Source organism: Pseudomassariella vexata, assembly GCF_002105095.1.
Source record: "Pseudomassariella vexata strain CBS 129021 chromosome Unknown BCR38scaffold_8, whole genome shotgun sequence".
Classification (NCBI taxonomy): Eukaryota; Fungi; Ascomycota; class Sordariomycetes; order Amphisphaeriales; family Pseudomassariaceae; genus Pseudomassariella; species Pseudomassariella vexata.
In genome coordinates, this window is record NW_024467963.1 from 279,199 (window position 1) to 305,042 (window position 25,844).

The 25,844-nt window shown below is 50.3% G+C and overlaps 8 protein-coding genes across 8 annotated transcripts; 5 read left to right on the forward strand and 3 right to left on the reverse strand.

Annotated features, from left to right (window-relative positions):
* Nucleotides 1–741: 741 nt before the first annotated feature.
* Nucleotides 742–1,629, forward strand: BCR38DRAFT_345318 (uncharacterized protein; the record flags this gene model as incomplete). The annotated part of the gene is given in 4 exon segments (XM_040856175.1): nt 742–896; nt 1,015–1,069; nt 1,084–1,437; nt 1,495–1,629. 4 exon segments carry the CDS (start codon nt 742–744, stop codon nt 1,627–1,629), a joined length of 699 nt encoding a protein of 232 aa, XP_040714624.1.
* A 2,786-nt stretch (nt 1,630–4,415) lies between these two features.
* BCR38DRAFT_393525 (MOSC domain-containing protein) lies at nt 4,416–5,672 on the forward strand. The gene is made up of 2 exons (XM_040857599.1): nt 4,416–4,499; nt 4,561–5,672. Exons 1-2 carry the CDS (start codon nt 4,485–4,487, stop codon nt 5,599–5,601), a joined length of 1,056 nt encoding a protein of 351 aa, XP_040714625.1. The 5' UTR covers nt 4,416–4,484; the 3' UTR covers nt 5,602–5,672.
* Nucleotides 5,673–6,646: 974 nt separating this feature from the next.
* Nucleotides 6,647–7,081, reverse strand: BCR38DRAFT_218515 (uncharacterized protein). The gene has a single exon (XM_040854226.1). The coding sequence runs from the start codon at nt 6,924–6,926 to the stop codon at nt 6,696–6,698; it is 231 nt and encodes a 76-aa protein (XP_040714626.1). The 5' UTR covers nt 6,927–7,081; the 3' UTR covers nt 6,647–6,695.
* A 699-nt stretch (nt 7,082–7,780) lies between these two features.
* Nucleotides 7,781–8,066, reverse strand: BCR38DRAFT_218517 (uncharacterized protein). The gene has a single exon (XM_040854227.1). The coding sequence runs from the start codon at nt 7,999–8,001 to the stop codon at nt 7,837–7,839; it is 165 nt and encodes a 54-aa protein (XP_040714627.1). The 5' UTR covers nt 8,002–8,066; the 3' UTR covers nt 7,781–7,836.
* Nucleotides 8,067–9,385: 1,319 nt separating this feature from the next.
* BCR38DRAFT_218524 (uncharacterized protein) lies at nt 9,386–10,299 on the forward strand. The gene has a single exon (XM_040854228.1). The coding sequence runs from the start codon at nt 9,729–9,731 to the stop codon at nt 10,254–10,256; it is 528 nt and encodes a 175-aa protein (XP_040714628.1). The 5' UTR covers nt 9,386–9,728; the 3' UTR covers nt 10,257–10,299.
* Nucleotides 10,300–11,655: 1,356 nt separating this feature from the next.
* Nucleotides 11,656–12,043, forward strand: BCR38DRAFT_409952 (uncharacterized protein; the record flags this gene model as incomplete). The annotated part of the gene is made up of 2 exons (XM_040858411.1): nt 11,656–11,849; nt 11,920–12,043. 2 exons carry the CDS (start codon nt 11,656–11,658, stop codon nt 12,041–12,043), a joined length of 318 nt encoding a protein of 105 aa, XP_040714629.1.
* Nucleotides 12,044–14,926: 2,883 nt separating this feature from the next.
* On the reverse strand, nt 14,927–20,634 carry BCR38DRAFT_393526 (histidine phosphatase superfamily-domain-containing protein). The gene is made up of 4 exons (XM_040857600.1): nt 19,181–20,634; nt 16,094–19,128; nt 15,591–16,030; nt 14,927–15,414 (listed from the first exon to the last, which is right to left on the reverse strand). Exons 1-4 carry the CDS (start codon nt 20,241–20,243, stop codon nt 15,129–15,131), a joined length of 4,824 nt encoding a protein of 1,607 aa, XP_040714630.1. The 5' UTR covers nt 20,244–20,634; the 3' UTR covers nt 14,927–15,128.
* Nucleotides 20,635–20,770: 136 nt separating this feature from the next.
* Nucleotides 20,771–24,503, forward strand: BCR38DRAFT_435560 (Utp21 specific WD40 associated putative domain-containing protein). The gene is made up of 3 exons (XM_040860384.1): nt 20,771–20,972; nt 21,053–23,738; nt 23,792–24,503. Exons 1-3 carry the CDS (start codon nt 20,865–20,867, stop codon nt 24,130–24,132), a joined length of 3,135 nt encoding a protein of 1,044 aa, XP_040714631.1. The 5' UTR covers nt 20,771–20,864; the 3' UTR covers nt 24,133–24,503.
* The last annotated feature ends 1,341 nt before the right edge of the window (nt 24,504–25,844 follow it).

Consider the following 25,844-nt stretch of genomic DNA (forward strand, 5'->3'; position numbering starts at 1 on the left):
TGAGCTTACTAACCTAAGTTAGTGCTAGACACCGATTTGGCCGGGACACCGATTTGGCTAATTTCTCGACGAGCTTATCTTTAACCGGAGACGTCAAATTAAGCTGTGTTACATACTCGCAAGTACTTCTAGCGCTGGCCATTCGCCATGTGTTTTCGTTTGGTAGACGTCTTCGCACCCATCCTGGCATTGTAATCGGGGTTTCCGAAATTCGCCTAACTGCGTAACGCTAGTCGCCGGTTTGGTTCTGTGTTTACAGGGCTCCTTGAAATCTTCAGAACTCTATTGGTAACATGCAACTTCCATACCATTGATCATACAATGCCAGGGCGCAGAACCTCATGACGACCCAAGGCGCCAAAATGTGTCAATTCCGTGAAGCAACTGATATCGTAATCGGCTATGAGCATACCTAGGCATGGAGCTCTTTCTACCGGCCGGTAGGAGGATTGCTTACCCTGGTGGATTCCGCTGTACGGTTTCCAATTATAGCAAGATCGATTTGAAATCTGACCATTCGTTTGTACACAATGGAGCATCTCTCCCACTGCAGCCCGTTATCGGTTAGCGCAGTGCTCTACTTGGTGCAAATACTTGCAATGAGTCATATTGAATCACACGAACTCCTTCCTTATTTCTCGAGAGTACCTCCAATAAACACCATCACGGGGGCAAGATATACCTCCAGGTAGCATACCCGGGTCAGTCGCTTTGCTTCCTCCACTGCATTGACACTTCATAATGTCTTCCAAGCATGCCTGGAAAGTCGAGTTGATACCGTGGGATTATACCTCCGAGGAGCATGTCACCCGCATGTACGACCAGCGCGTGGCTTATGGTTGGAGAGCCGTCGAGGTTCCATCATGGGCTGAGTCTGCCAAGAAAGGGGGAAGAATGTTATACTGAGTTGTAAGTTAGCAATGATTTAGGGAGTCGCACATACGCTGATTGGCCTAGAACCTCACAGCCGAGGTCCCGGATCGCGACAAGCTTATAGAAACCCATACTGGAAAGTACCCAAAGGCACGACGGGCCCTCTCATGCTTTGAGTGTACTTGAGTATGTTGACGTACGTCGGTTTAGGAATCATCTCCGCTCCGTGATACGGCCCCAGAGATCCGCCTGGTCCAGCGGAAGCCAAGCAACAAGCGATTCATTCCCATTGGGCATGTGGCCCTTGATGTCCACTCACCCGAGGAAGATGCGAAATTCGGCCTACCGCCGCGGGAAGTGGTGTGGGTACATTCGCTCTATATTTCATACCAACTCCACAACGGCGGATTCGGCGCAGCCACCATGGACAGCCTCGAGGCCCTTGCAGCAAAGGAACCGATTAACGCCAAATATATAGTCCTAGATACTCTTTCTAAAGATGCTAAGATCCCCGATGATGTCCTCAAGGCTCTATATGCGGATAGGGGTCTTCCAGAACGAAAGGTAGCCGATCGATCCAAAGCTTGTGGATTACAAGTACGCTGATTATTCCCGCGCTAGGTCTCGAATGAGGACTGGTATACACGACGCGGTTATAAGCGATTTCATGTTGAGGAGAAGGCTGCTGTACACATACATGAGGACGGTCACACCACTAACCTTGATCTTGCTTATTTGAGCAAGCGGATTGATTGAGACTGGCTGGACTGGCACTTCACTCATCCAAGCTCGAGAGGCTACCCAATGCAATCATTTAATGGGCTTACCGTATAGGTCGGCATCATAGAGCCACATTTAGCGCTCAAGGAAAAAAAGAAAATAAATTGGATTAAAATTGCAATAGAAACTACTTTGCCATGTATTGGTACCTAAGCAACGACTGGGCAGAAGACTCAACCCCAACATCAAAATTCAGGATTCAGTTAAGTGACTGGATGTATTTTTTATTATGAACTCTTCGGAGCCAGGGAGACCAACCTCCACCCCCTCCTGGTCCTCTCTACTCATTTTCGTCTTACTACATACAGTACGCCAGGTGTCCCAGGCAACTTGCCGCCTCTGCCCCCCACCAGAACCATTTCAGCTTTATCTTGCTATCTTGTCTCTGTCGACTGACAACAGTCCGATAATATAAAGAGTAAGCAAAATTGAGTCCGTATCCCCTTGGGTATGCATCGGCCCTGTGTAGCTACCCATTGCATAAAAGATCAATTTAAGCTTCGATTTATGCTGAGACCCGAATAACTGCCAAAAAACATCCAAAGCAAACCCTTCGTCATCAAGAAGGATAGCTACAAGCTATGGAAGAAGCGCAAAGCAAAAGCCGAAACGAGGGACACACAATTGGAAAGCACCTACCAGTAAACTCTCATCGGCATAGACTGAGCATTGCCAGACTATCACGGGGCAAGAGCAGCTCACCATTTCCAATCTTTAGACGCCTGTTCAATGTGTTAAAATGACTAACATGATAAGAGGGTAGTAATTTCAGATCAAGGGTACTTCACCAGTGATAAGATGGTATACTACGTTCGTAGAGTTTTCTAGGCTGTCTACTAAGGTTAAGCCTTTTTAAGGGTGTGACACACTTAAGACTATTGAGCCCTGCCGTGGAATAAAGAGCGACTACAGCTCCGATACCACGCGAGGTTTCTATTTGGCCGCGTATGCTAATAGAAAGTTTCTTCACTGAGAATACATCTTCGGTATGGCTTCCTTTGCCTGCAGTACCTTGTGCACCTGTGTCAATACTAACACAAATCAAGAGCAACACTAAGCACTTTTATTTTGAGCAAGGCAGGACTTCTTGATAATTCACGTGAGAACACTATCGAACTGTAGCCCCATCTTAGATTTCTTACAGTACAAGAACATCGGTGGTTAAGTTGGCTACACCATTCATGCCCAGGTTGTAGATGGAATTGACGTTAAGATGCCTGGTTCAGTAGTACCAGCCGCTTACGTGGATTTTCTTGGCCCCCATAGAAGCCTTGGGAAGATATCCAGACTTCAGTTGCCGAAGTGGACATGACTATGTATGTAAAAGAGCTCGATGCAACTCTACCTCTACCTCTTGAGTAAGCACGACGGGTGAAGCTACCACACAAAAGAAGTGACACAAGAAAATAATTGATTATCCCAGAGGCTACAAAAAGAAAGAAAAGGGCACAAGCAACATGAACGGGCATGTTCAGGTCAGAATCATTCGTAATAGTCACTAAGGTAAGTTGATATTACCGCTTCTTTACTTCTCTGGTCATCGCTTACAGTTTTCGCCAAAGATCTTAATATGGTACGGTATGAAAAGCCATGTTCAGATCAAGACTATTAGCTACCATTACTTAAGGTAAGCTGATGTCATTTCGTCCTTTCTAGTCTTCCTTCAGCTACTAACAGTGTAATGCATGGACGCTAGGTATTGCCGTATCGAAACACCCCGTGTTGTGGTTGTGCGGAAGGCCATACAACTGAACGCATCACCTGCGCCAAAGGAGGATTGGGTCTTTTTTAAACCAAAAAAATCAAGCATTGAACACTGAGGAGAGACCATATAGCGCGCTGGTCAAGACGAAGCACAAGCCCTGAAGACTACATTCCATTGGAGAAACACGAGTCTGATGAAAAGGGACCAGCCTTATCGACATAAAGTTAAAAGGCTCACTTCCACACCTCCACCTGAACTCGGCAGAATTTTGGAGTGGAACGGGAAAAAGGAAAAGTGTGGGAAGTTGTGGCCTCATGTGTGGAGGGGTACGAGCCAGTCAGGCACGCGTTGCAGTATTTAGGGATCCCTCGGGGCCAACTTGGGATTGTTTATGAGCTCATACAAGAGTTGCAAAACTTGAGTGGTCTCTTTTAAGAAGAGCCTGTAATAATAAGTGGAATGCCTTCTGATAATCGCCGTTTGCTATACGATCTAAAACATCATCTTTCAGTCTGCACATCGCAGTCATAGAGTGAAGGGGTGAGAGATGTAGCAACCACAACTGACCAAGACCGGTATCATGCATATCCGTTAAGCAAATCTCTCCCTTCAAGTGGCTGACTAAGTGCGAAATACAGGATGATCAATGCTAAGTCAATGTTCATTTGCTTTAGTAAGATCCCAGTTGTCGTCTTGTAGATTCGAACTAGTTGTGGCAAGTTCAAGTAGTGGAGGATGCAAAGGTGTTTCTCCACCCCTCCGGAATCGAAACACATGCGTACTGGACGTTGTGCCGCGATTATAGAACATCACCAAGTTCCTTGATCGGTTGGAATCCAATACAGACAACATGCGCCGCCTGTTTTATCGCGAAGGCAAAGTTGTGCTAAAGAGGCAAGGATTGCCAGATTGTGGAGTAGGTGACTAGTTAGTCTGATGATATGCCCGATAATGTGATTTGACTTGCCTTAGTCTGAGTTGCAGAACTAACAGCAGGGAGGTTATCGGTTCTTGAGTCGTGGAAAGTGTACTTTTTATCATAACCTTACACAAACGACCCATCTACAATATTTATTCTATAGAGCAGACCGCCATTCCACCAACAGCATAGTCCAAATCGCCGAATATGAAGATCACACGGGTAAGCGAGACGTTTACCCTCCCAAACAGCTAGAGTAATTAGCATTGACGCGAGACCCCAGCTCTACGTTTACCCCATTAAAGCGCTGCGGCCCATGTCGGTGCAGAGTGCTCAACTTCAGCAACGAGGTCTCGAAAATGACCGGCGTTTCATGCTATGCAAGGTGCAAGAGGACGGCAGTCTGAAGAGTATGCAGACGGTGTACTTTCCCGAGTGCACACTATGCCATCAAGAAATTATCGGTGACGAAATCCTGGTCACGTATCACAAGCCGGAGCCGCCGCTGATAGCGCCGACACTGGAGCAGAGCACAACGTTGAGGGTTCCCCTGAAGCCGGCGGTGGAGGGTCTGGAACCAGTGGTAATCAAACTGTACGGGAGTACGACCCGAGCTTACAGAATGGGGCAGCCCCATGACGGGTGGTTCACTTCGTGTCTGGGATACGAGACGGCGTTGGTGTACATTGGGGACGGGAAGCGCAAGGTGTTGTTTTCGCCTAGGTCTACGACTAAGACCACGGGACAGAACAGGGAAATGAATAAGGGATGGCTATCATCGATGGCATCATACGTCACGGGGTCTCAAGGAGAACAAGAGCCAGCAGATGACTGGCTTCACTTCAATGAGTGCGCGCCTTTCCTCATCACGACCGAAGCCTCACTCGACGACGTCAGCTCGCGGCTGCCCGAGGGCGAATCGATGGACATGATGCGATTTCGGCCAAACGTCGTGGTGGACGGCATAGACAAGTGGGACGAGGACTGGTGGTCGGAGCTGCACATCGGGGACAACAAGCGCAAGCTCCAAGTAACAGAAAACTGTGGACGGTGTATGTCCATCAACATCGACTACGACAAGGGCCGAACGGCGGACGGTGAGGCGGGCAATGTCTTGAAGAAACTCATGGCCGACCGCAGGGTCGACGCGGGAAACAAGTGGTCGCCGGTCTTTGGCCGGTATGCGTTCCTGGTGGCAGGCGATGCTGAAGATGGCAATGCTACTACTACAACTCTTGTTGCTAACGTTGCCGTGGGGGACGAGGTAACCGTGACAAGGCGGAGCGACGAGAGGTCCGTTTGGAGCTGGCCTAAGCAATCCTAAGCTAGTCGTAGGGCAGGAAAGTCAGAAGTCAGATGTCAAGTCATGTGAATAGAGTGGAGCCAGCGAAGCCGTTTCGGCTGTGAGATCGTTGGGCGACTGAAAGGGTTTCCATCATATCATTTATTCATTCGTCCCATGTCTCTGCTGCTTCCCGTCCGGTTGCGTGCCCCGGAACACTCCCCCCTTCTCCCACTTACCGCCACCATCGGGGCGTCCGAGCATGGACTTATCCCAACCATGTGTGTCGGGTCTTGGGACGAAAAGAAAATACACGCGGCAGCGCGGAAGGCGGAACATGGGGGCCGGTCGGGTAACGAACGAATGTGACATGGCTTGAGATGAAGCGACGAAGCGACGCAACGTTAGGTGAACATGCAGGTCTAAGGTGAGATAAAAGCGTTTCGCTAGGCTATAGGCTGCCCACCGCAAGGCTGTTGTGTCACCACGCCCCAACTTGTCGGTTTGCACGCCACATGGCCCAAACAACCTGGTTGGCGCCATGTCAATGCATATGTCGATATCCGTCTGCCGTCGCTAAGCCCTTTGTAGATGTACATGTAGATGAGGATGTGACGTGGGAGTTAAGCACGACCATCACTCAATCCGTCTATCGAGAATGAATGCCAGGTCATCCTTGGTTTTGTTGTATGTCTTTTTTCCCTGTTGCCTATCAAGGTTGCTGCGGCTGCCCGTAGTGGTTGCATTGTTTTGCATGTCACATCTTGGGCAGGCACATGCCGCTGGGCCCTGGCATGAGTAAAAATGTATCAAGGCTAATAAGAGCATGGCATGTTAAACGGCGTTTGCAGCCCCTGATTTCCTGTACTCCGCACCGCTGCCGCCGCCACTGCCGCCCAACCCAAACCCATGTAGAAAGAACGTGAACAATGAATTGGGAATTAGGCTCTCAGCTTGTCGTACAGCCAGCCTCAATCCGACGTCAAGGTAACCTGAACCTCCTCAAAAGAAAATAGGCCAAACATTTGGACAATGGCAACGTGGCACGCAATAGTTCGAATTAGGACTCGAAGAAAGTTTCATTTTCCTTTCCTTTCTGAATGAAGTCCAGTCCTCATCATGACAATAACCTGTGTTCATTTTCTGGTACTTGCGTACAAGTATTTTCTGCCCCCGTGCTCTGTGCATGTGCCCTGCGTAGAGGCCAAATGCGAGGTATCATAAGGGGTACCCAGGGACAGGGTATCTTTCCCGTTTGGTAGAAAACTATCCCCGAACAAACCACCAACCTGAACACCAAACGCAGTAGAAGTAAACGAGAGCCAAAAGAGACCCAGCATCAAAAGATAAAGAAAGAGAGAGAACATGCGCCTAACAAGTCCAAGCCCGACCAATACCGCATGGTCCACAATGTTTTTTTTCCTTTTCCCCCCCCCTTTTTTGTCCTGATTTGCCGAATCTGTTTGCTCCTTGCCTGAAAACGATCTATGACATGATTCCCATTGGTGCGAAGGTCCATCCCGGGGTGTATCGCTCTTTTCCGCCACCCCCAGCCCCTTGAACTCCTGGAAAAAACGGTCTTGGTAGGAAACGAATGACAAACACCTTACACGACCACAAGCGATGGTGATAGTTGCATTCGCATGCGTTGACGTGCGCCAGAAAACAAATGATATCTTAGCCGAAGTCTAGGGAAAGAATAAGAAAGATGCAAGGTGACCGGTTCACCAAGCAACAATAGGTTTGCAGATGGTGGATAAAAATGAAAACGAAATTCAGATGACAGTTGTGCCCATGGAAAGAGACGTTGCTTCGGGATATAGCGGCCAAAATGAGATGTTGAACACTGCCGGCAGGGGAAGGCCACAGGGGTACTTCCGTGACGCTTGGCAAAACGCGTCCACTTAGGTGTATTCCGTCATTAGAGAATGTCCCTAGTACCTCATTCTGGACGACGTAGAATGGTTGGTGTGGATTTTGCGGTACAGGCCTCCTGCTCATCGTCTTCCTTGTAGATTTCGTCCAGTGGGGGAGGGGGGAGAGGGTCCCAATGACCAGCTTTCCCTTTGCCATGGGCGTTCAAGATGGCGAGACGGCATGCTGTAGACAATCAGCCCTCAAAGATCTGATACATTAACATGCAAGATTGGTATGTGCATGTGTATGGCCACGGCTATGGGTAGTAGTAGCTCAGGCACCAAGATATGGAACAGGGCGGTTAGCTGCACTCACTTACCACGGCCCGAACACACCTTGCTTTCCCATTGATGTCCATTCTTAGACATTGTGGGCGCAGGCCCGGCATGTCTTCAGCTTGCAGTATTGGCACTCGAAGATCCACCAATGCGGTCCCGAGTGGCATAGGTGACATGTCCATTGGATAAGTGTGTTGTCTGACTTGATCATCTTGAAGGAGTGCGCGCAGTTGGTGGCGACGGCCATGATGATGTCCTTGAGTGGGTGAGGATGGTGATTCCGTTTCCTGTGTGCTCAGTCAGATATACCGCAGAGACTTGAGAGGTGGGTGACATTACTTGATGTGAGGTGAAGGTGATATCTCAAGTCCGAAGTTTGAAGTTTGAAGTTTGAATGATTAGCCGCGGTGTGATGTGAGTGTGCGAGTGAAGAGTATGTTCTGTCGAGTGGAAGGAATAGTCGGTAACATGTAACGAGAGCACAGGGCTTTTATGGTCCACAGGCAGAGTCGTTGAATTCGGAATGCCTATACCAGACGACAGAGATCCACTCTACTTTCTTTGTTTGCCGTGAGGCTCGGATCTGCAGCGGAAACGTAGATCTTTGAGACGGATGTCGTGTTTGTAGGGCTGCCAACGGCGAACAGGGCGTGTTCGGTTTTGTGACTAGACAGCAGATGAGGATGACGACTGTGAGGTGTACCCAACACCTAACTTTGTATGGATACTTTTTTGTTGAAACAACGGCAAGCGGGAAGCTCACGACTTGTACCGGAGTAGCACAATCTAGTCTGATTACTACCCCAGACCCTATGACGGTAGGCGGATGGCTCCCGAAAAGAACTCCATAATCTGTGCATGGGATATCCCTAACTAAGTGTTGACACCAGTAGCGGCCTCAGTTAAGGCGATGGATATGACGGGATATTGTTGTGGGACTGTCCGAGTTGAGGAAAGGTAGGCTGCAACTCTATGTAAGTCAGGTTGGATTGTCAAATATCTCTTGACTGCGGCCCCATACCAGTGATTGGACGTAAGTCGCTGACAAATAAGTACAAGACAAGGTAGACGGGAGACACGGAAAAGAGTCTACCAAGAGCTGCTTTGGGTATTGGCAGCACAGAGAGGAGCCGGCGGAGGAACGTGTTTAGTCTTGTTAACTTGCAGCTTGGAGCGTGTATGTATATTGACTTCCAAAGCTTCCAGAACCGGACATGGATCAGGTGGTGTGGTCCCGTCCCTTTACCGGTCGCCGAGTCCCTACCATGATCAAATTGCCGGACCAGCATCTATCCCTGCTGCACATATACTTCTAACGTGATATACAGCAGCAATGTACATCCAAGTTGCTGGGGTCCAGCGCGCTCCAGTTTTCAGATGATATAAGGCCGTCAATTATGTGGTAGAGTTTGATAGTGCGGACTCCATTTGAAACTGGGAGAGCTGGTATTGTTCCAAGCCAAAGTTAACTTTGGCGCTATCCGCATGGCCGTAGCTGGGCCACGGCAGTGTCAAAATTCCAATGATGCTTGGGAATCAATGGATGGCATGGGCGGCAGAGAGGGCGGTTCTTGCCAGTACTTGGAGAACTTGACGGGGAAATCATGGCAAGAAAGTAGGTGTGATGGGTGACAAGAAGTAGAGGTTGAGTCTCGAAAAAAAAACACAAAATAGCCGAAGGGTCCGGCCGAAGGACAACAAACGACCCGGTGTGAGATTTTGATGCTCGTTGTGAAGTATCGCTTAAACACGTCACATTGATCTGTCGAGAAACAGTGGCGCCCTTCCAAAACGTTCCGAGATTCTGCAATCCGGCCTCAGAAGGGACGTGATCAGGCTGTCATGTGAAAGCAATAGAGGAACCGCAAAGTAGAATCATCGCACATTGTCCTGCGAATAAGATCTCGTTGCAGTGTGCCACATCGCAAGCAATTTCCGTTGGCTAAATTTGCATGCAAGTAACGATGGTCGAAGATGAGCTGGGCATTGGGCGTCAAGCCAATCCAGAGTGGCTCGTTTGCGCTTTGCGCTTTGCAAAGGTCAGGGTCGGCAAACAGGATGTTGGTGGTGCTTTGTTTGGAAGAACGAGCTGAACAGTTTCCAACAGGTTCGCTTGACGGAGCCGCCTTGGTCTTGAAATTGAAGGGCGCTTTTCCCCAAGGTTCTTTCGGTACTTTGATTGACCGAGCACCGCCCAGCCAAATATGTCCAGGCAGGCACGGTCGGGTGCATCAAGCTTTGAGGTATCCAACGAGTCTTCCCAGAGCAGGAAAGCATCATTTGACCTGGGGTGGATTGAGCGATTGGCAATTGCCAGGAGAACCCCTCGTCAGAGTTTTGCCCGGGACGATGAGACGGCAGCAAACCTTCTCACTTGGTCAAAACTCACCGCCAATAAAGTATGCGAAAGCTAGCAAGCTTCGTCGCGTGAAAACAGTCCACTCGCATTTTAGGAAGAAATGTTGTCCCCAATTAGTCCGACCTGCCCGATTTGCGGGTTGATGAAACGCAGTTATGTAATCGATGCTCCTTTACTCTACCTGACGACAATGCAGACCCCTTCACTACGTCAGACAGCCCTGGAGAGCTTAGTTCCGGTTCCAGTTCCAATCTCCTTCTGGATAATCTACTACGAGCCGTGGTTCTTGCGCGAGTTTACTCCTGGCACTCAGTGGCATCCAAGCAGCAAATGGGCACAGCAAGCGCCAATCAGAGCGAGCAAACGCGACCTATAATATGGCACGCACCACTCCGAATGGCTGGCAGGCCTAGCGAACATGAGAACACGGCCCAAGCCGTCGGGCAGAAATTTCAGGTCCAGATCTGCGGGTTCGTATTACATCCGATTACGAAAATATCACTTGCAGGTTTCGGACTTGTCGTCGTTACTCTCTACATCGTACAATTCCCATGCCGTTGAGGCCACTGGACCCAGAAAATGGGTTACAGGTCATGAACCCCAGCTCTGGGAATCAAATATCCACTTCCATACAACTAGAGACTTCTTCAACTAATGAGAAGCGTCCCAGCCGAAAGGAACGGCGAGAATCCTTGTTGTTTCAACGCCAACTCCCTGTCCCCGCCTTTTTGCAACTGGCAGCCTACTGGGGACAGACTCTATCGAGACTCCGCTACTTCGAGAACTTTTACATATTACTCCCACGAGAGATCCTTGGAAGCGACAACGGGCCCGCAACAGTTTGACAGCTCGACGCTAGAGTTGACATGCCACGTGGGCTAATGCAGAGAGTCCCGCCCCCAAGATTTCTGATTGCCTCGCTGCTGCATCCACAGTATCACAGCGTGCTATTTGTGTCGAAGTGCGATGGGGGCCCCTCTCACTTCAGTTGCGATAAACGGAATCCGTTGAACAGCCAAGTGGCAAACAGTTTTCAGGCAGAATCACCTGGAGTCCACGAGAAATTAACAGGAGGTTCGCATCGAAACGTTTCAATCGGTCTACAATGTGCAAGGAGGCTCTGAAGTTCTCATCGGCTGATGCTACCCGTATGCGGCCCATATGCGACCAGGTACCGCACAGCCTCCTCACAGATTGGAAACCATCGAATCATTGTGAGTATTCCTCAAACGTCGTGTTCGAGCATGAAGATTGTGTGGCTTAAATGGTACAAAGAAACATCTGTTGCTAAAAGAAGCCATCATATGTCGGACTGCGTTGTATTCCGTCCCGTACCCGCGCTGCATCTTTCTCCCCCGAGACGCATCCCTGGCATGCACGAACGATCTATAGCCGTAGATGAGTAAGAGAATGGCAGTGGCATGATGCCTTGGACCGGTGAGAAGTTAGTCTTTGGTAGTTAGGTTACCGATGAGAAGTAGGAAGCGCGATTCGTTGTCTTGCTCAGGCCTAGGCCATCCATCATGCGTCACCCGTGTCAAAATGCATCCAGGCAATGGGCTGGTTGCAATGACCCTCGTCCGTCAGTTGAGCGGCACCAGAACCTCCTTCTCTGGTTGGTTGGCGCGGCCTGCAGTCGGCCCAAAAAGGGAATCCTCCAAGGGAACAACGAACCAACCTAGGGCAACGTTGGTGCGGCGAGCCCCAACTCATTTATTCGGTCCTTACGAACGAAAGTAAGTGCTGGCGGAGCAGGAAAACCAATTTGGTCCCTGCTGATCACCACACTCGCTACATTTCTGTTAGGAGATGGGCCTCGGTTTATGCACCAGAAATTGACTCCTGCGGTTCTGTTGCATCACCTCTTATCCCTGGGTTACAGGCGACGAGCCGAGGTCACACTACCAGAATCAAGATGAGAGTGTTCTGATTTCCAATTAACCGGATGTGGCCACACACAAATCCGAACTCAGCCTAGTGCATCGACCAACAACAATATGCCGCGTATGGCTCGACGTTCAACAAGGCTACTATTGACCAGTCCCATTGCCTGCGGACAGGGCTGGTGCTCTCGAAGACGAGATCCGCGGCAGACCAAACAGATGCGATGGCAGCCGAAGTGCGCTAGAGTACTCTAGGTGCCCGTATTCTCCTTTATGGTTGCACCTGCACCTGCTGGGTGAGGTTCGAGAATCATGGTCCACTAATGAAGTTGGTTTCTCGTGGTGTTGTCACTGCCTTTCAAACTCACCCTCTCTTGCCCGTCGTTTAGAATTCATATTCCCTGCTTGTAACCCCCTGTTGAGCCCGGGATATTCTCATCACGAGCTTGTCCAGAACCATTGTGCGAATATTACTTTATCAAATGTCGGAGCCCCGGCTTTGCATGCCTAGGTGGGATAGAGCCAAGCGGTTCCAAGTCATTGCTATAGCCGCCAAGATGCCGAGTGCTAAATATGGCAAGCAGGGATAAAGTCCTTGAGGGTTTAATCATTCCACTTACCCACTCAGGTCCAAGCGCCCACATGGCAGGACAGGGGTTTGCAATGCGCGAGATGCTTGAAGAGTCGAGTGCGCAGAATTCCTTTTTTTGTTTGACATGGACCAAGCCTGTGGTCAGATCCCCATTGCCAGGCAATGTGAAAGCCGGCCGAGACCAATCCCCGTTATTATGTCCTTGTCAGAGTATCGAGATCGAACGTATGAGCGGAGGCGAGCCAAAGCGCTGCTCGTTGAACATGGACGCAGCAGTCTTGAATTGTTCCTTCTGGAACACACTCTCCACAAAATCTGCGAGGGTTTGTTGCTCAGTTCGCCTATTCAATTTCGTGGACAACACGTACAGTGCCATTGCACGCTGGGGTTCCTAGTCTAACATGGCTACAATTTGATGGCCGTCTTGACTCTTTACCGCTCTTCTGCCACTCCAGGGCACACTTGTGCTATTCTGGTACCCTGGTCTGTCGATTGTCTGTGAACCAACGCTATGCCAGGTGATCCTCGAACTCCAAGATGTGGAACTGGATGGCGCAGCCACTCGCGGACTTTCCTCACCCCAATGTTATACCCGAACCTCCACTTCTTGGGGGCAACGTCACAAACGCGTATGAGGCATGTATCTAACCACCCTCACGGTCCTTCAGGTACACACTTTTCCCAAAGATTGTTTGGACTGGATAAAGAGCACAGTCGGTCCGCATGCCATCAGGTGAGGCCAGATAATCTACGGAGATGCCGACAATAGAGACGCAACCGCCGCAGCCGGTACGTCTCCGGGCAAGTTGCCGGCCCCTGAAGGAAATTGCTAGGTCTCAGGTTGCCAGCCGGACCCGAAACCCCGCGAGCAATTGCGATAGGCCCATGGCAGATTCAGCCCTGCACCCTCGACGTCGTGCAGCCAGCCTATTGGACCGTTGCGAAGCCCGAGGATTCGGAAATGCTAATACGCAATGATAACGTCAGAGGGGGAAGCTTGGGGTTTTATCAGATCTGCCGGCTGTACGGTATCGGCTCAGGAGCACCAAACTATAGCCACGACAGGCCCCTCGTCGCTAGAAAGTATAAACAAAATAAACATCCTGGGCACATACTCCCTCGTCGAATTATCCTATAGCCGACGATCGAGAGAAATCGGTCGATGGACTATCAAAATTTGATGATATTTGTCCATTTTGGCACGAGCGCACAGGAAAGGCCCTGGGACAAGATCCCGCCCATCCATTACCACCCACATCTCACAGGGTTCAAAGAGATGACAGCAAGCAACAAATAGTGTCAAATGTGACAGCTCACAAGTGTTCACAGGGATCTCAGTAGCGAGGCCATGACATGACAGAAGGTCGCCCACTACTGTTGCACTTTGTAAGTTGACTTGTCTCAAATCAGACCGTCCAATTGCCAACGTGCCGTCTCCTATTGTCCTTTCCATGAACCCGAAACACCGCGCCGCATCGGAATCGCCATGAAGGGGAATGGGGACGACGGTATCAACTTGCCAGGAGTATTCGCCTCCTCGGGTAGAAAATGCTGGCCCTTTTGTTGACTACAGAGGAAGCCTGTGATGAATACCCTGACACGATGCTTCTCGGTTCACAGCCATTCTTCCAGCATTGAGTTAAGGCTTTGCGGAGCCCTCTGTCCAATCAATGCTTCAGGAACATCACGTAAGGTGACATTCATTCCTCTTTAGCAGCATTCCCCCCCCCTGTTCCTCAATCTACCCTCCTCAACGTAGAGGGCTGCTGTTGTATGAACTCACCGCCGGCGGCTCTGTCTCACAGGGGTGCATCGGGATGATCAGCAACACCCCGACTCTTAGTCAAAGCAACTTAAGCTTTATGGCTGTAGATGCTGATTTGGTAAGCCGACGCACCCGGCACCTCGTTCCGTCGGACTTCGGAATAACCTCACTTGCATTGTCGCCTCCGAGGGCTTCGGATCAAGATTGCGCGTCCTCTGAGCCGTGAAAGAATTTTCTCAATGTGCTCTTGTTGCCGGCCAGGCTCGTTCCATGTCTGGAAACGTTGACCGGTGGGCGGTCGATCACTTGTCTGTCGGTATAGGGTCAGGGTGAAGAAATCATAATATGCCTTGTAATACGTCGCGTGGTGAGTCTAGAGTAGGATTTTCATGACCAAATTACAATGGACTTGGGTTGGTATCAACCCAGTTGCGATGCTGTAGATAACGCATGATTGACGATTGTCAAAGTAACTACAATATCTGGATGCGGATGGAGTTTCTCGTTACTCCTCGAAAGAAACACTCTGGGAACGATGTGAGAGTAAGGATGAAAAGTTTTCATTTTTATTATGTGGGCTTAATTAGAGTGTTTACCATGACACCCGGTTCATTACCGTCTAGTAAAAGGATGAGTTAAACTCTGTTATCTTCATGTCCCATTGTCGTCAAGCAATATTCGCCGTTGGCAATGTTGTTCCCGTTTCCCCCTCTCCCTCTGATGGCTCTTTCAACGCCTCTACCATGTATTCTGCCGTGATTGTGCCCACCCAGCTCTAAATCTGTTGCGCAGACTTGTCTGCAGCTTGTTGCTCAGTCACAGCCTCAGCCACTGCCCGTTGTCCCCCTTCTCCATTGATTGCCGTGTCCGTAACTGCCGGTGCCGATGCCACCGCACTGCCATCATTATTCCTCACTTCACCAACTAATTTCTCCGTTACTGGCGTCCGCTCAATCTTCTTCATCTCCAAGGCATCTACTTCGGAATTGTGACGTTCCTTCTCCTGGAACGAAAAAGCTTCTGACAAGTTAACAGCGAGGAACGTCTTTGGCAGTTTGACCCTGGAAAATGGCGTCGTTAGCAAGGCCAATCAAGGATATACTTGACAAGGGAACACGGTCTGCGACGGTCTAGACCCTACATTCCAAACCTCCAACATTGGACGGCTTGGTAATATAGGGCAGGGAAGGGCAGGGAAGGGCAGGGAAGGACCTGTGTAAATCGGTGAATAACTCACTGGTGAAACTTGGCCCGCAGTGTTTCAATGACCTGTTTCCAGTCCCCGTGTGGCGTTAGGCTTCGTCGCGGGGCACATCCTATGCAGTGCCTGCTGTCAAGCTGGATGTCGAGCGGGTCGTAGATGTGGCACCCGGGACTGATCGTAATGCGAATGCTGTAGGCAAATGTCGGGGGTTGGTCGGGGCAGGCCTCGGGGGCCTTGACCTCTGATTCGTACAGCTCAAAACATATCTGTGAAAGGTAGTCGAGTTCTGGGATGGTAGCTCGGCTGATCTTGGTCTCAATGCCGCCTTCCAGAATGCAATTCAATAACGTGTATATGTGCGATTCTTTGGTGAAGTAGAAGAATGACTTGGCCTCGTCTGAGGCTTGCATGTCCTCGAGGGCCTGCACTATCTCCTTGAGCAAGGGGAGCGAAGTTAAGAGACCGATTTCCAGCTAAACATTGCAGGTCAATATGGGGAATTGTGCAAGAGTACCGAAAGTCTCAATCAAGCTTACCTTCTCACTGTCTGATATGCCATACTCCTGTGGACAAATAAAATCGAACAGCACCTTTGCTAACTTATACAACTCTCGCAATGGCTCAAATCGGGCATCCGTCTTCGCCTTCGTTGGTCCGCTACCCTTGTGCAGATGGAAGTATTGCTCAGGCGGTGCCAGCTCCCGGGAGTGTCGGTCTTTCATCCACGATCGCCTCTTAAACAGCCGCTTGACCGTCTTGTGCCCTTCAGGTCGTTCACCCTTGTCCGACTTGTCCGACTTGTCAGACCTCTCATTAGGCGGCGAGCTCACGACTTGGCTCTGATCCGATTTGTTATCGTCGACCTCGGGGTCTTTGGGCGTTATCTTGTTATCACGTCCAATGACAATACCATATTCTTCTTCGAGCATGTGCTTAGGCGGGGTGAAGACCCATTCCAAGAAAGCCCGATTGTGCAGAGCGTCGAACTTCATCGTGTCGTAGAGCTCTGAGATCTTGCTTGGATCTACCTTGTCGTGGTCACAAAACTCGCCGAAGAGTTTCTCCCAACGCTCGCGGAACAGCTCTGCATCCTCGCCGCAACACCATCTGGTTTGAATGCTATTGACTGCGTTGGCTTGTGAGATGACCGAGCTCATAGACGTGGTCGATCCCTCACCGTTCAACTTTTCCACACTAGGGTTGCTGATGGCATTGAGTGAGTTGACAGCGCCGCTGTAAAGCTTGTTATAGTTGTGTTGCATAACCTGTCGATGGAACTTCATTAGAGTCACAACATTGTTTTGGACCTCGGACGGCTCTGCCATATTTTCCGGCCAAGCAAATTGCGACGGTCGTTCGTTGCCCTTCCGTAGCAGTCCCTTCAGCTTCTTCTTCACCTTATCCATCTCATCCTTGGCTGCATTTGAATCATCCAGGAGATCCTTTCGAACTTTAATGAAGTCGGGAGGGGGTTCTCCCTGCATATCGAGAAAGGTTGATGTCCATATTTGAGCTGTGGCGGTGACTCGCCTCTCTGAACTGCTGTACACACAGGCCTGGTCTAGCACTTCTTTATTGAGCAGCAAATAATCGTTTCTCATATTCTGTGCCAGCTCGATAGCCTGATGGCGCGCGGAGTGAGTCGACTCGCCTCCCCACTTCACAATAAGTTGTAGCTTGTCGAGCACAAGTTGATTCTCCGCCGCAGTGAATTTCGACATGGTTACTCCAGACATGGAATCGCTTCGCTTTGGTCCACGTCGGGTTTTTTCCTCGCCACCGGATGCTGTGTCTTCTACATTCATCTCTTCCGTCTTTACTGGTGGCTCATCGGTAGCCGCCTTCGGCTCGGAGGTTTCTACAGACGGCTTTGCACCGTCTGTGTCCAGTTTGACGCCCTCTGTAACTTTGGGTGTGGCGGTAGATGTCGTCCCATCTGTGTTCTTCTTACGAAACATTGGCTTGATCTGGACTTTTGTACCAGCCCAGCCCCCCTTCTTCACAAGCACATTGCGGAGAGACTTGAGCTTTGCTCGGTCTTCCTCGTCTTCTTTCAATGCCATCTCGACAGCTGCGAGGACACTAGCAAGAGCAGCTTCTCCGATAAGCAGCACTTCTTCCTGGTGGCCTTTGAGGAGGTCAATGAATGGCTGTGTGTGGAATGTGTACTTGTACTTTTGTTTTGGAGTACGATCGGCATGCCTGATAACAGAGACCAAGCCTTTGAGCTTCCAGGAATGCTTGGGTGGAGGAGGAGGAGGAGTTGATTCGTCTTGCTGAGAGTTTAGAGTTAGTTGGTCCTCAGCCAGTGGTGTCACCGGCAACGTGGGAGGCGTTGTTTCGGGCAAGATCTTGGCCGCAGCATCTCCGGTAAGGTTGGCGAGGGGGCTCATGAGGCCACTCTGTAGCCTCGAAACGATGCTCTGTGTGCCAGCGTCAGACTTCGATGGCGACGCAGTGCCTGGAGATTTGTCCTCCCTCTGCTTAGTATCTTGAGCGGAATTGCTCTTGGACAGCGCCGATCCGACGCTACTCGGAGACTTGGCTTGATTTGGATGCAAAGTACTGGCCTGACTCTCCTTTTCTTTGGCAACTGTTGCGGCTTTACCGAGCGGGTCAACGCTGTCAGAGATGGTAGGAGATGGCATAGGCGGAGTGACCCCGCCTCGACGAGTTTTCTCTTTGATAAACATGTTTTTCAAGATCCCGGCGCAGTGATTATAGTAGTCATCGTTATCTTTGACAAAACTCCAACCATTGACGTCGATCACATAGCTCTTCCCTTCAGCGCGAAGGAAGTCGAAGCCACAGACCCTCTGTCCAAACGTATTGGAAATTCTCTTGGCAATCTCCTTCTCTTCTGCGTTCAGTGCAGTAACATAACGGATCTCCTTACCGTGAGTGTTGCGTCGGACAATGCCATCCACCACAGGAGACTTTCTCGTCTCTGCATGGCAGTAGTCGGGACCGACGGTGTAAGCCTTGACGTCCTCCGCATTTTCCACTCGCATGAACTTCTCATATATGTAGCTGCTTTCTGGCTCGGTAATTGCCCGAGGAACCGTGAGGTCCTCAATGTACTCAGAGCTCTTGTTGCCAATCTTGCGAAACAGCTTGCGAGCACCACCACCAGAAGACTTGGGGAAGTATATAATGATGTTGTGGTCCTCGCCACTTGTAGGCTTCTCGACAAAAGGCTTCTTCAACAAGGCACCATCCACACTCAGTATATCGTCATCGTCAAGTAGTTCCACCTTCCGAGGATATATAGTGCGGTTGGGATCCGTTGGCTCAAGAGAAATGCCCGAAACATCTTTTATATGCTTGGCAATGTCCGGAGTCAGAAGAGTTGAGCCACCGTCTCGGTTGACCTCAAGTCGCTGGGGGGTAGGCACGTTGATCTTTTCCAGAATTCGCAGGCACAAACGTCTGTCCCAGAGGATTTTCTGCATTGGTACATCATTGACGCAAAACGGCTTGCGAGCCTTGACGTAGGCAATGGCCTTCTCCAAAGGAAATCCATCTGAGTAGAACGAAATGAGATAGTCACACATTGGCCAGTTCTCCACCTCTGTTGGCTGGTTAGTATTTGCTATGTCACGGGACTTTGGGGGTCGACTCGCCTTCGTCAAGGATGACCTTGTCACCAAACACAACTACATCGAAGTCTCCTTTGCCCACCATCTTGTTCAGGATGTTTCTACTGGGCTTGCTTCTTGCCTTGGAGTCTAAGGCACAGACGCCAATGATGCCGTAAGGTGCAGGCTTGACTTCTTCCTTTTCCTTGTAAGGACCCCTTTCACTGCTGGGACTGTGGCTGCTAGTTGCCGTACTACCGCTGAACCTGCGCTTGGCCATACTGCGAGATCTAGTCGGTTGGGGTCGGGAGTTGGCATCGGACTTGGGAGGATTGCGCTTGACGAGATCAAGGTTGCTGGAGTGGTTCGGATCCCGTGGGGTCAATTGATTGTTTTGGGCACTTGACGACGTAGTCACCGTAACCGTGGTCAGCTCAGCCTCAGATTGCTGGCCAGAGGGAGGCCCTAGGCCTTTGCTTGACGCCATGACTCCTGAGGCCGATCGGTTACCGCTGTCTGAACCGTTCACAGAGACAGCTGAGATAGACGCGGCAGAGCTGGGAACACCGCGAGCTGAGGACAACGAGTATAGCGAGGAGACAGACATGCGCTTCCCCTCATGATCCATGGTGCGCCTTCCCTCGTCTAAGAATGAGGATTGGGAGTATTGTGAGACTGCCAAGGCGGGTTCCGGTAGCTGCCGGTCAGCAGTATCGTGGAGGTTCGCAGAGCCAGGGAGGAGCTTTGGTGTGCTTTCGGAATCGTCAATGGCAAGATCATCGGCCGCGCTGCGTTGATAGTCGCTAATAGCACTCCAGGAAACCGAATTGGTCGACTCGCGCCTGCTGTGGAGGAACGACGAACGGGGACTCTTCAGCAGGTTCGTGGGAGGTGGCATCGACAGACTTGCAGGCTCAATCGAGATGTCAGAAGTTCCCACAGGCTCAGCTTGCCGACTTTTCCGACTGGCTATGCTACTCGCTACACTACTAGAAACGGAGGAATTGGAGAGCGTATGAGGATGTGAGGCAGAACGGGTCGAAAGCCTTCTCTGACCACTCCCGCGTCTAGAGTTGTTCTCTATCTCGGGGGAACCTAGACTTTGCATGGCGGCAGGACCCGCTACGGACGCTTAGGCAAAGTCAGTCTTGGACGAGACCTCACGAGGCAACTTCAATCGATATTCTTGCCTTTTCAAACCTCTAGTAAAATACTAGGACTGGATGAGAGCCCAGATTTCACAACGACTTGACGTGTAGTACAGATCGTCAAAGAAAGATTTTGAGGATCACATAGACGATCCTCTGGGAGGTTGGGTCACCGAGGGGTAGCTTCCGTCGTGTCGACTGAGGTGGGGCAAACTTCCAGAGCCTTCGCTGTCTCCGGGGAAGGAAAGAGTTGCACACAAGCCCAGATCACGATTTACAAAGGCGGAACAACATAGTATATAACTATTGGCAACCCAGAAGAACTGGCAGATGACTAGGGCAAACACTGATGTCGCATATCGCTTTGTTCTGGCCGACATCGCATTATCGACTTTCTAGAGGTGTCGAGGTTCCCCGATAAGATAATGAAAGATAAGGAAAGCGATAACAAAAAAATATTTGCGAGGGCCGATATGTGTCTAGTTGGAGTTGAAGCTCGCCGGCGTGACCTTCAAGCACTTGAGACCAGCTTTATGAATGCGGCCTCGATTTCCCATTTCGCGTCGGACTGACAAATAACAATGCCAAATTCTGAGCAAGATGGCCCTCTGGTCAAGCGCCAAAAGGTCGACGCCGCCGCCCGGCCAAAATTGTCGAGCCAGAAGTCGAACATATTTGCTCCCTATCGGGTATGTCACCATGAGCTGCGGCGCACAGCTACTGCCTGAGCATCATTGAGTCTAATGCTAATGCTGACGGAATCAACCAGACTATAGGACTTGTGTCTCCCACAAATGTACCATTTACCTCGATTCCTCTTGGAAAGACGTCATTCCAGGTAACCACGTCTTTGGGCCGGTCCTTGCAGACCTACGATCTGAAGCGGGGACTTAACCTTGTCTTCATGACACGACCGCAAACCCCGTTCGATATTACCGCAACTTGTGCGTGGAAAAAGCAAGTCTTCGCGGCTTGGGGCGACAGCTGCAATGGGGAATCTCAAGGTTTATGGGCCTTTGAGCGCGGAAAGAAGGTTGCCGAAATGGAACTGCCTCTTGATCTTCAGGAGCCAATAAAGCAAATTCTGGTATTCGGTTCATGGATCATAGGTTGCTGCTCGACTAGGATAGAAGTATGGAGGAGCGAAACGCTCGAGCACTATACGACGCTACTCACGATGGCGACGAAGAAGGGCGACAACGAGCTCACGGGGGGCATTTGCACCATGCCAACTTACCTCAACAAGGTTTTCGCTGGCCGTCGCGATGGATGGGTTGAGATCTGGAACGTATCTACGGCGAAGCTTATTTACACCATCTTGCCTCCGACCCCGAACGCTGGCGCCGTTACGTGTCTCCAGCCGGCACCCGCTCTTTCGCTACTGGCAATATCATACTCGAAGGGTCCCCTGGTTATTCAAAACGTACTAACAGACAGGACCGTTTTGCAAGTTACCGCCAGTACCGAAGATGCGCCCGTGACGTCAATTACCTTTCGTAAAGATGGACAGGGAGCCGGTCAGGATGGGCGAAAAGACGGTGTAATGGCCACGGCAACAGTTGCGAGCGGTGATGTCACATTCTGGGATCTTAATGATGGAGGGAGGATCACGGGCATCCTCAGAAGTGCACATAATCCGCCGATGGGTGACGGTGCTTCAGTTCGTGGGGGCGTGAGCAAAATCGAGTTTCTGGCTGGACAATCCGTTATTGTCACAAGTGGACGAGACAACTCGCTGAAAACTTGGGTTTTCGACGAGACTCCGTTCTCCGCAATCCCCCGTTCTCTACATACGCGAAGTGGACACGCTGCTCCAGTTACCTCTCTGCACTTCCTCCCGTCAGATTTTGATGGTGCAGATTCCGGGAACAAGTGGCTCCTGAGTGGTGGCCGGGATCGAAGCCTATGGGGCTGGAGTCTTCGTCGTGATGGACAAAGTACTGAGCTTAGCCAGGGCAGCATACGGAAGAAGGCCAAGAAGTTTGGTATGCTCGCCAATGACACACTGCGGCGCGGGCCGACCACGACGCTGGATGACTTAAAAGCACCTGAAATCACATGCATAGCGTGTTCACTTAACCGAGATGGCGGCATGGGTGCGATGCCTGGTAAACAGGCACAGTGGCAGAAGTCGCAGGACCGAAAGAAGTCAAACGATGCGGAAGTCAGTGGCATTACCGGCTGGGAAAGTGTTGTCACCGGGCATAAGGATGATTCGTTTGCTCGTACATGGTTTTGGGGCCGAAAGAGAGCTGGCAGGTGGGCATTCCAGACCGGTGATGGTGCCAATGTGTCTACTGTTGCAATGAGTTCGTGCGGCACGTTTGCTGTTGTCGGCTCTGTTGACGGTAGCATTGATATGTTCAACCTCCAATCTGGAATTCACCGACAACGGTTTCCATCGAAAGTCACTCCAGCTCAAGCACGGCAAGCCAAGTTGCAGCAATTGAGGCAGGCGGACAGCATCATCCAACTGGAGGCTCGCTCCACAACTAATTTCGGCCCAGGAGTAGGAAAACACACCAAAGCTGTCACTGGGATAGTGGTCGATTCTATGAACAAGTACATTATTAGCTGTTCCTCGGACGGCAAAATCAAATTCTGGGAATTTCTCACCGGTCGTTTGTTAGAAGAGATTAACTGGGCTCCCATGACGACAATAACAGGCTGCCGATACCACGCTGCCAGTGATCTGGTTGCGTTTTCCTGCGATGACGGTTCAATACGCGTAGTCGATATTGAGACAAAACAAACGATTCGAGAGTTCTGGGGCTGCGAAGGCAAGATTAACGATTTCACGTTTTCCAACGATGGGCGGTGGATTGTAGCAGCAGCCCAAGACGGAATAATACGTGTTTGGGATCTTCCGACGAGCCATCTGATAGATGCAATCCGCCTGGAGCAGCCTTGCACTGCTTTGACCTTCTCGGTGACGGGGGAGTACCTCGCGGCTGCAAGTGAGGGCCAGCTGGGTGTCAACATCTGGACAAACAAGACCCTCTTCACTCACGTGCCGACGAGGCAAATATCTGCAAAGGAGATTGGAGAGTTATCTGGACCAACAAGTTCTGGTGAAGGTGGTCAAGGTCTCATCGAAGCCGCCTTTGAAGACGATGCTACATCTGATATCGAAGATTATGTGGCTGCGCCTATCCTGGATCAGCTAAGCACCGACATGATGACCTTGAGTTTGGTTCCGCGCAGCAAGTGGCAAACACTGTTGCATCTCGAACTCATCAAGCAAAGAAACAAGCCGAAGGAAGCCCCGAAAGCGCCAGAAAAGGCACCGTTCTTTCTCCCGTCAACCAACGGGACACCTTCGCTCCACCCAGATGAAAGCAACAAGGCGGCAGCAGAAGTGAGTCTGGGTCTTTCGAGGATCACGAAACTCGACCTGAAGAACATGCAAGAGGAATTCTCAAGCAAATTACGCGATGCTGCCATGACCGGAAACTGTAAGCTTTGCAGTCCAACTCATAACGTTGCTGTACTAACCACAACTTCTCAGACGACTCCTTCATCGAGAACCTCAAATCACTGTCGCCATCCGGCGCTGATCTAGAACTGCGCTCGCTAAATGTTGGCGAAGGCGATGAGGTCTCAAATGAATTGCTTCACTTCATCCGGGCCATGACGAGCCGCTTAGTGGCCCGTCGCGACTACGAGCTTACTCAGGCGTGGATGACGGTTTTCCTGCGACTGCATTTTGACATGATTATAGAGAGCGATACCCTGATGGCTGCGTTGAGAGATTGGAAGAAACACCAGATTAAGGAGTGTGATAGGTTAGACAACCTTGTGGGTTACTGCGGCGGTGTGGTTGGCTTCATCAGAAGCCCCAGGACTTAACTGTAATCCCGGCGTGTATTAATTACAGTTTGCTGTAGAGGGAATTCTAAAGGTCGAATTCATTGAGCTCGTGTTGCGTGTTGTATATCATCTTAATTATTTTAAGGATTGTGAACTCTCGTAACGTGCTCATACCGTGCAACGAAGCCAACTTGTTGCATCCGACCCATCATGGGTGGCAGGGGTCAGACGGGTGTGGGAACCTCTGACTCGTCTAGCATTTGCAGATTGCCACTTCCTCGCACAGTAGTCGTATTACTAAATAGATTTTGGTTCATAGTGTACCTTCTAGACGTAAAGAGTGTAGAGGTTAAGGGCAATATCGTCGCAATTGGCCTAGTCTACTCTACGAGTACGATCTATCTATAAAGACAGAAGAACTAGAACCTTATATGTATTAGAATCCTCCTTCCTTTTATATTCTTGTCCTATAGTCTCGCTTCCTGGAGAATATTCGAGAAGTGAGGCTATTTAAAGATCTGTAGTAGGTCCGAATATCGTCGGGAATCTTCTATGGGGCTCTTAGCCAAAGGCGTCGCAGAGGCTATACCGGTCCGTAAACTGTGATAAGGAACAAACTAAGGCGCATAATTATTTGTGCTGTTGTTCGCGTTTGGCATAAATCCGTTTTGGATGGATATACTATGTGTATGTTAACCCCTTCCACCCGCCTTGCCTCCCGAACTTGCCTTCGAAGGAAAGCTGCGAGTCGGGAAAAATAATTTTGGCTTCTGAAAATGTCGATACTGACCGTTATCTCAGGGCGTTCTCGGTCTCTTCTCCGCCATGGCGTTACCCTCGGCGCCGGGCAAAACCCCCTCCAAGCGGTAGAACGCCGCCTTTAAGGCCTTCAGCGTCGGGAAACCCCCAGCCTAGTCTTCGGACTTATCGCATGCGGCATTTTTCCCTCCATGTTCAGATGACCGGTCGTTTACATATTCCTGTCTATCCTATGGGCCATATTCGTCGTTCATGCGCTGTGGGCTGTCCCCAGCGGTCCCCAGCGTCGAGATGTTTGATAGGGGCCCGTTTTGGAAGCATGATGGTGCTTTGAAGCAGTTCGACTTTGTTGGAACCGTACTTACTATTTCCGGGGTGGGAATGTTTACTGCGGCGCTAACACAGGCCTGATGATGGATGGGGGTGCCCAATTGTCATCGCGCTGCTTGTTGGTGAGATTGTTTTGATGATCGCTTATGTGTTACGGGAAATCGTATTGACGCCATTGATGCCATGAGTTTCTGAGTTGGCATACACCCCGAAAAAAAAAAAAAGGTCCATAGTCGTTTGTTTGGCCACCTCAGTTACTATGGATATAAAAATGACGGCTTTCAGTTCTGCGGAGATGACACCGGAGGGGTAACGGACCCAATGCTGGAGTATGTAAGAACCTTCTAGGCTTGCATACGGCTGGCTGGCGCCGGGTTGCTAGTCTTCTCCTTCTTCAAGCTTGGCATTCAGGTGAATACTCCAAAGGAGAACATGGCCGAGTCGGAGAAATCGATAGGCAGGGCAGCAGAAGGCGTGAATTTGGGGGCGCAGGAGAAGGAAACTACATGACGAGATTTACGGGTCTAGAACACTTCAGACACCGTTCACAGAGGCAATTGCAGTAATTACAAGGTCCTAAAGTACATATCAATATATTATCTAAATACATAAGCAGATTTTATCCAGACATATTCAGAGGTAATTCGCCCTTCGCCGGCGGC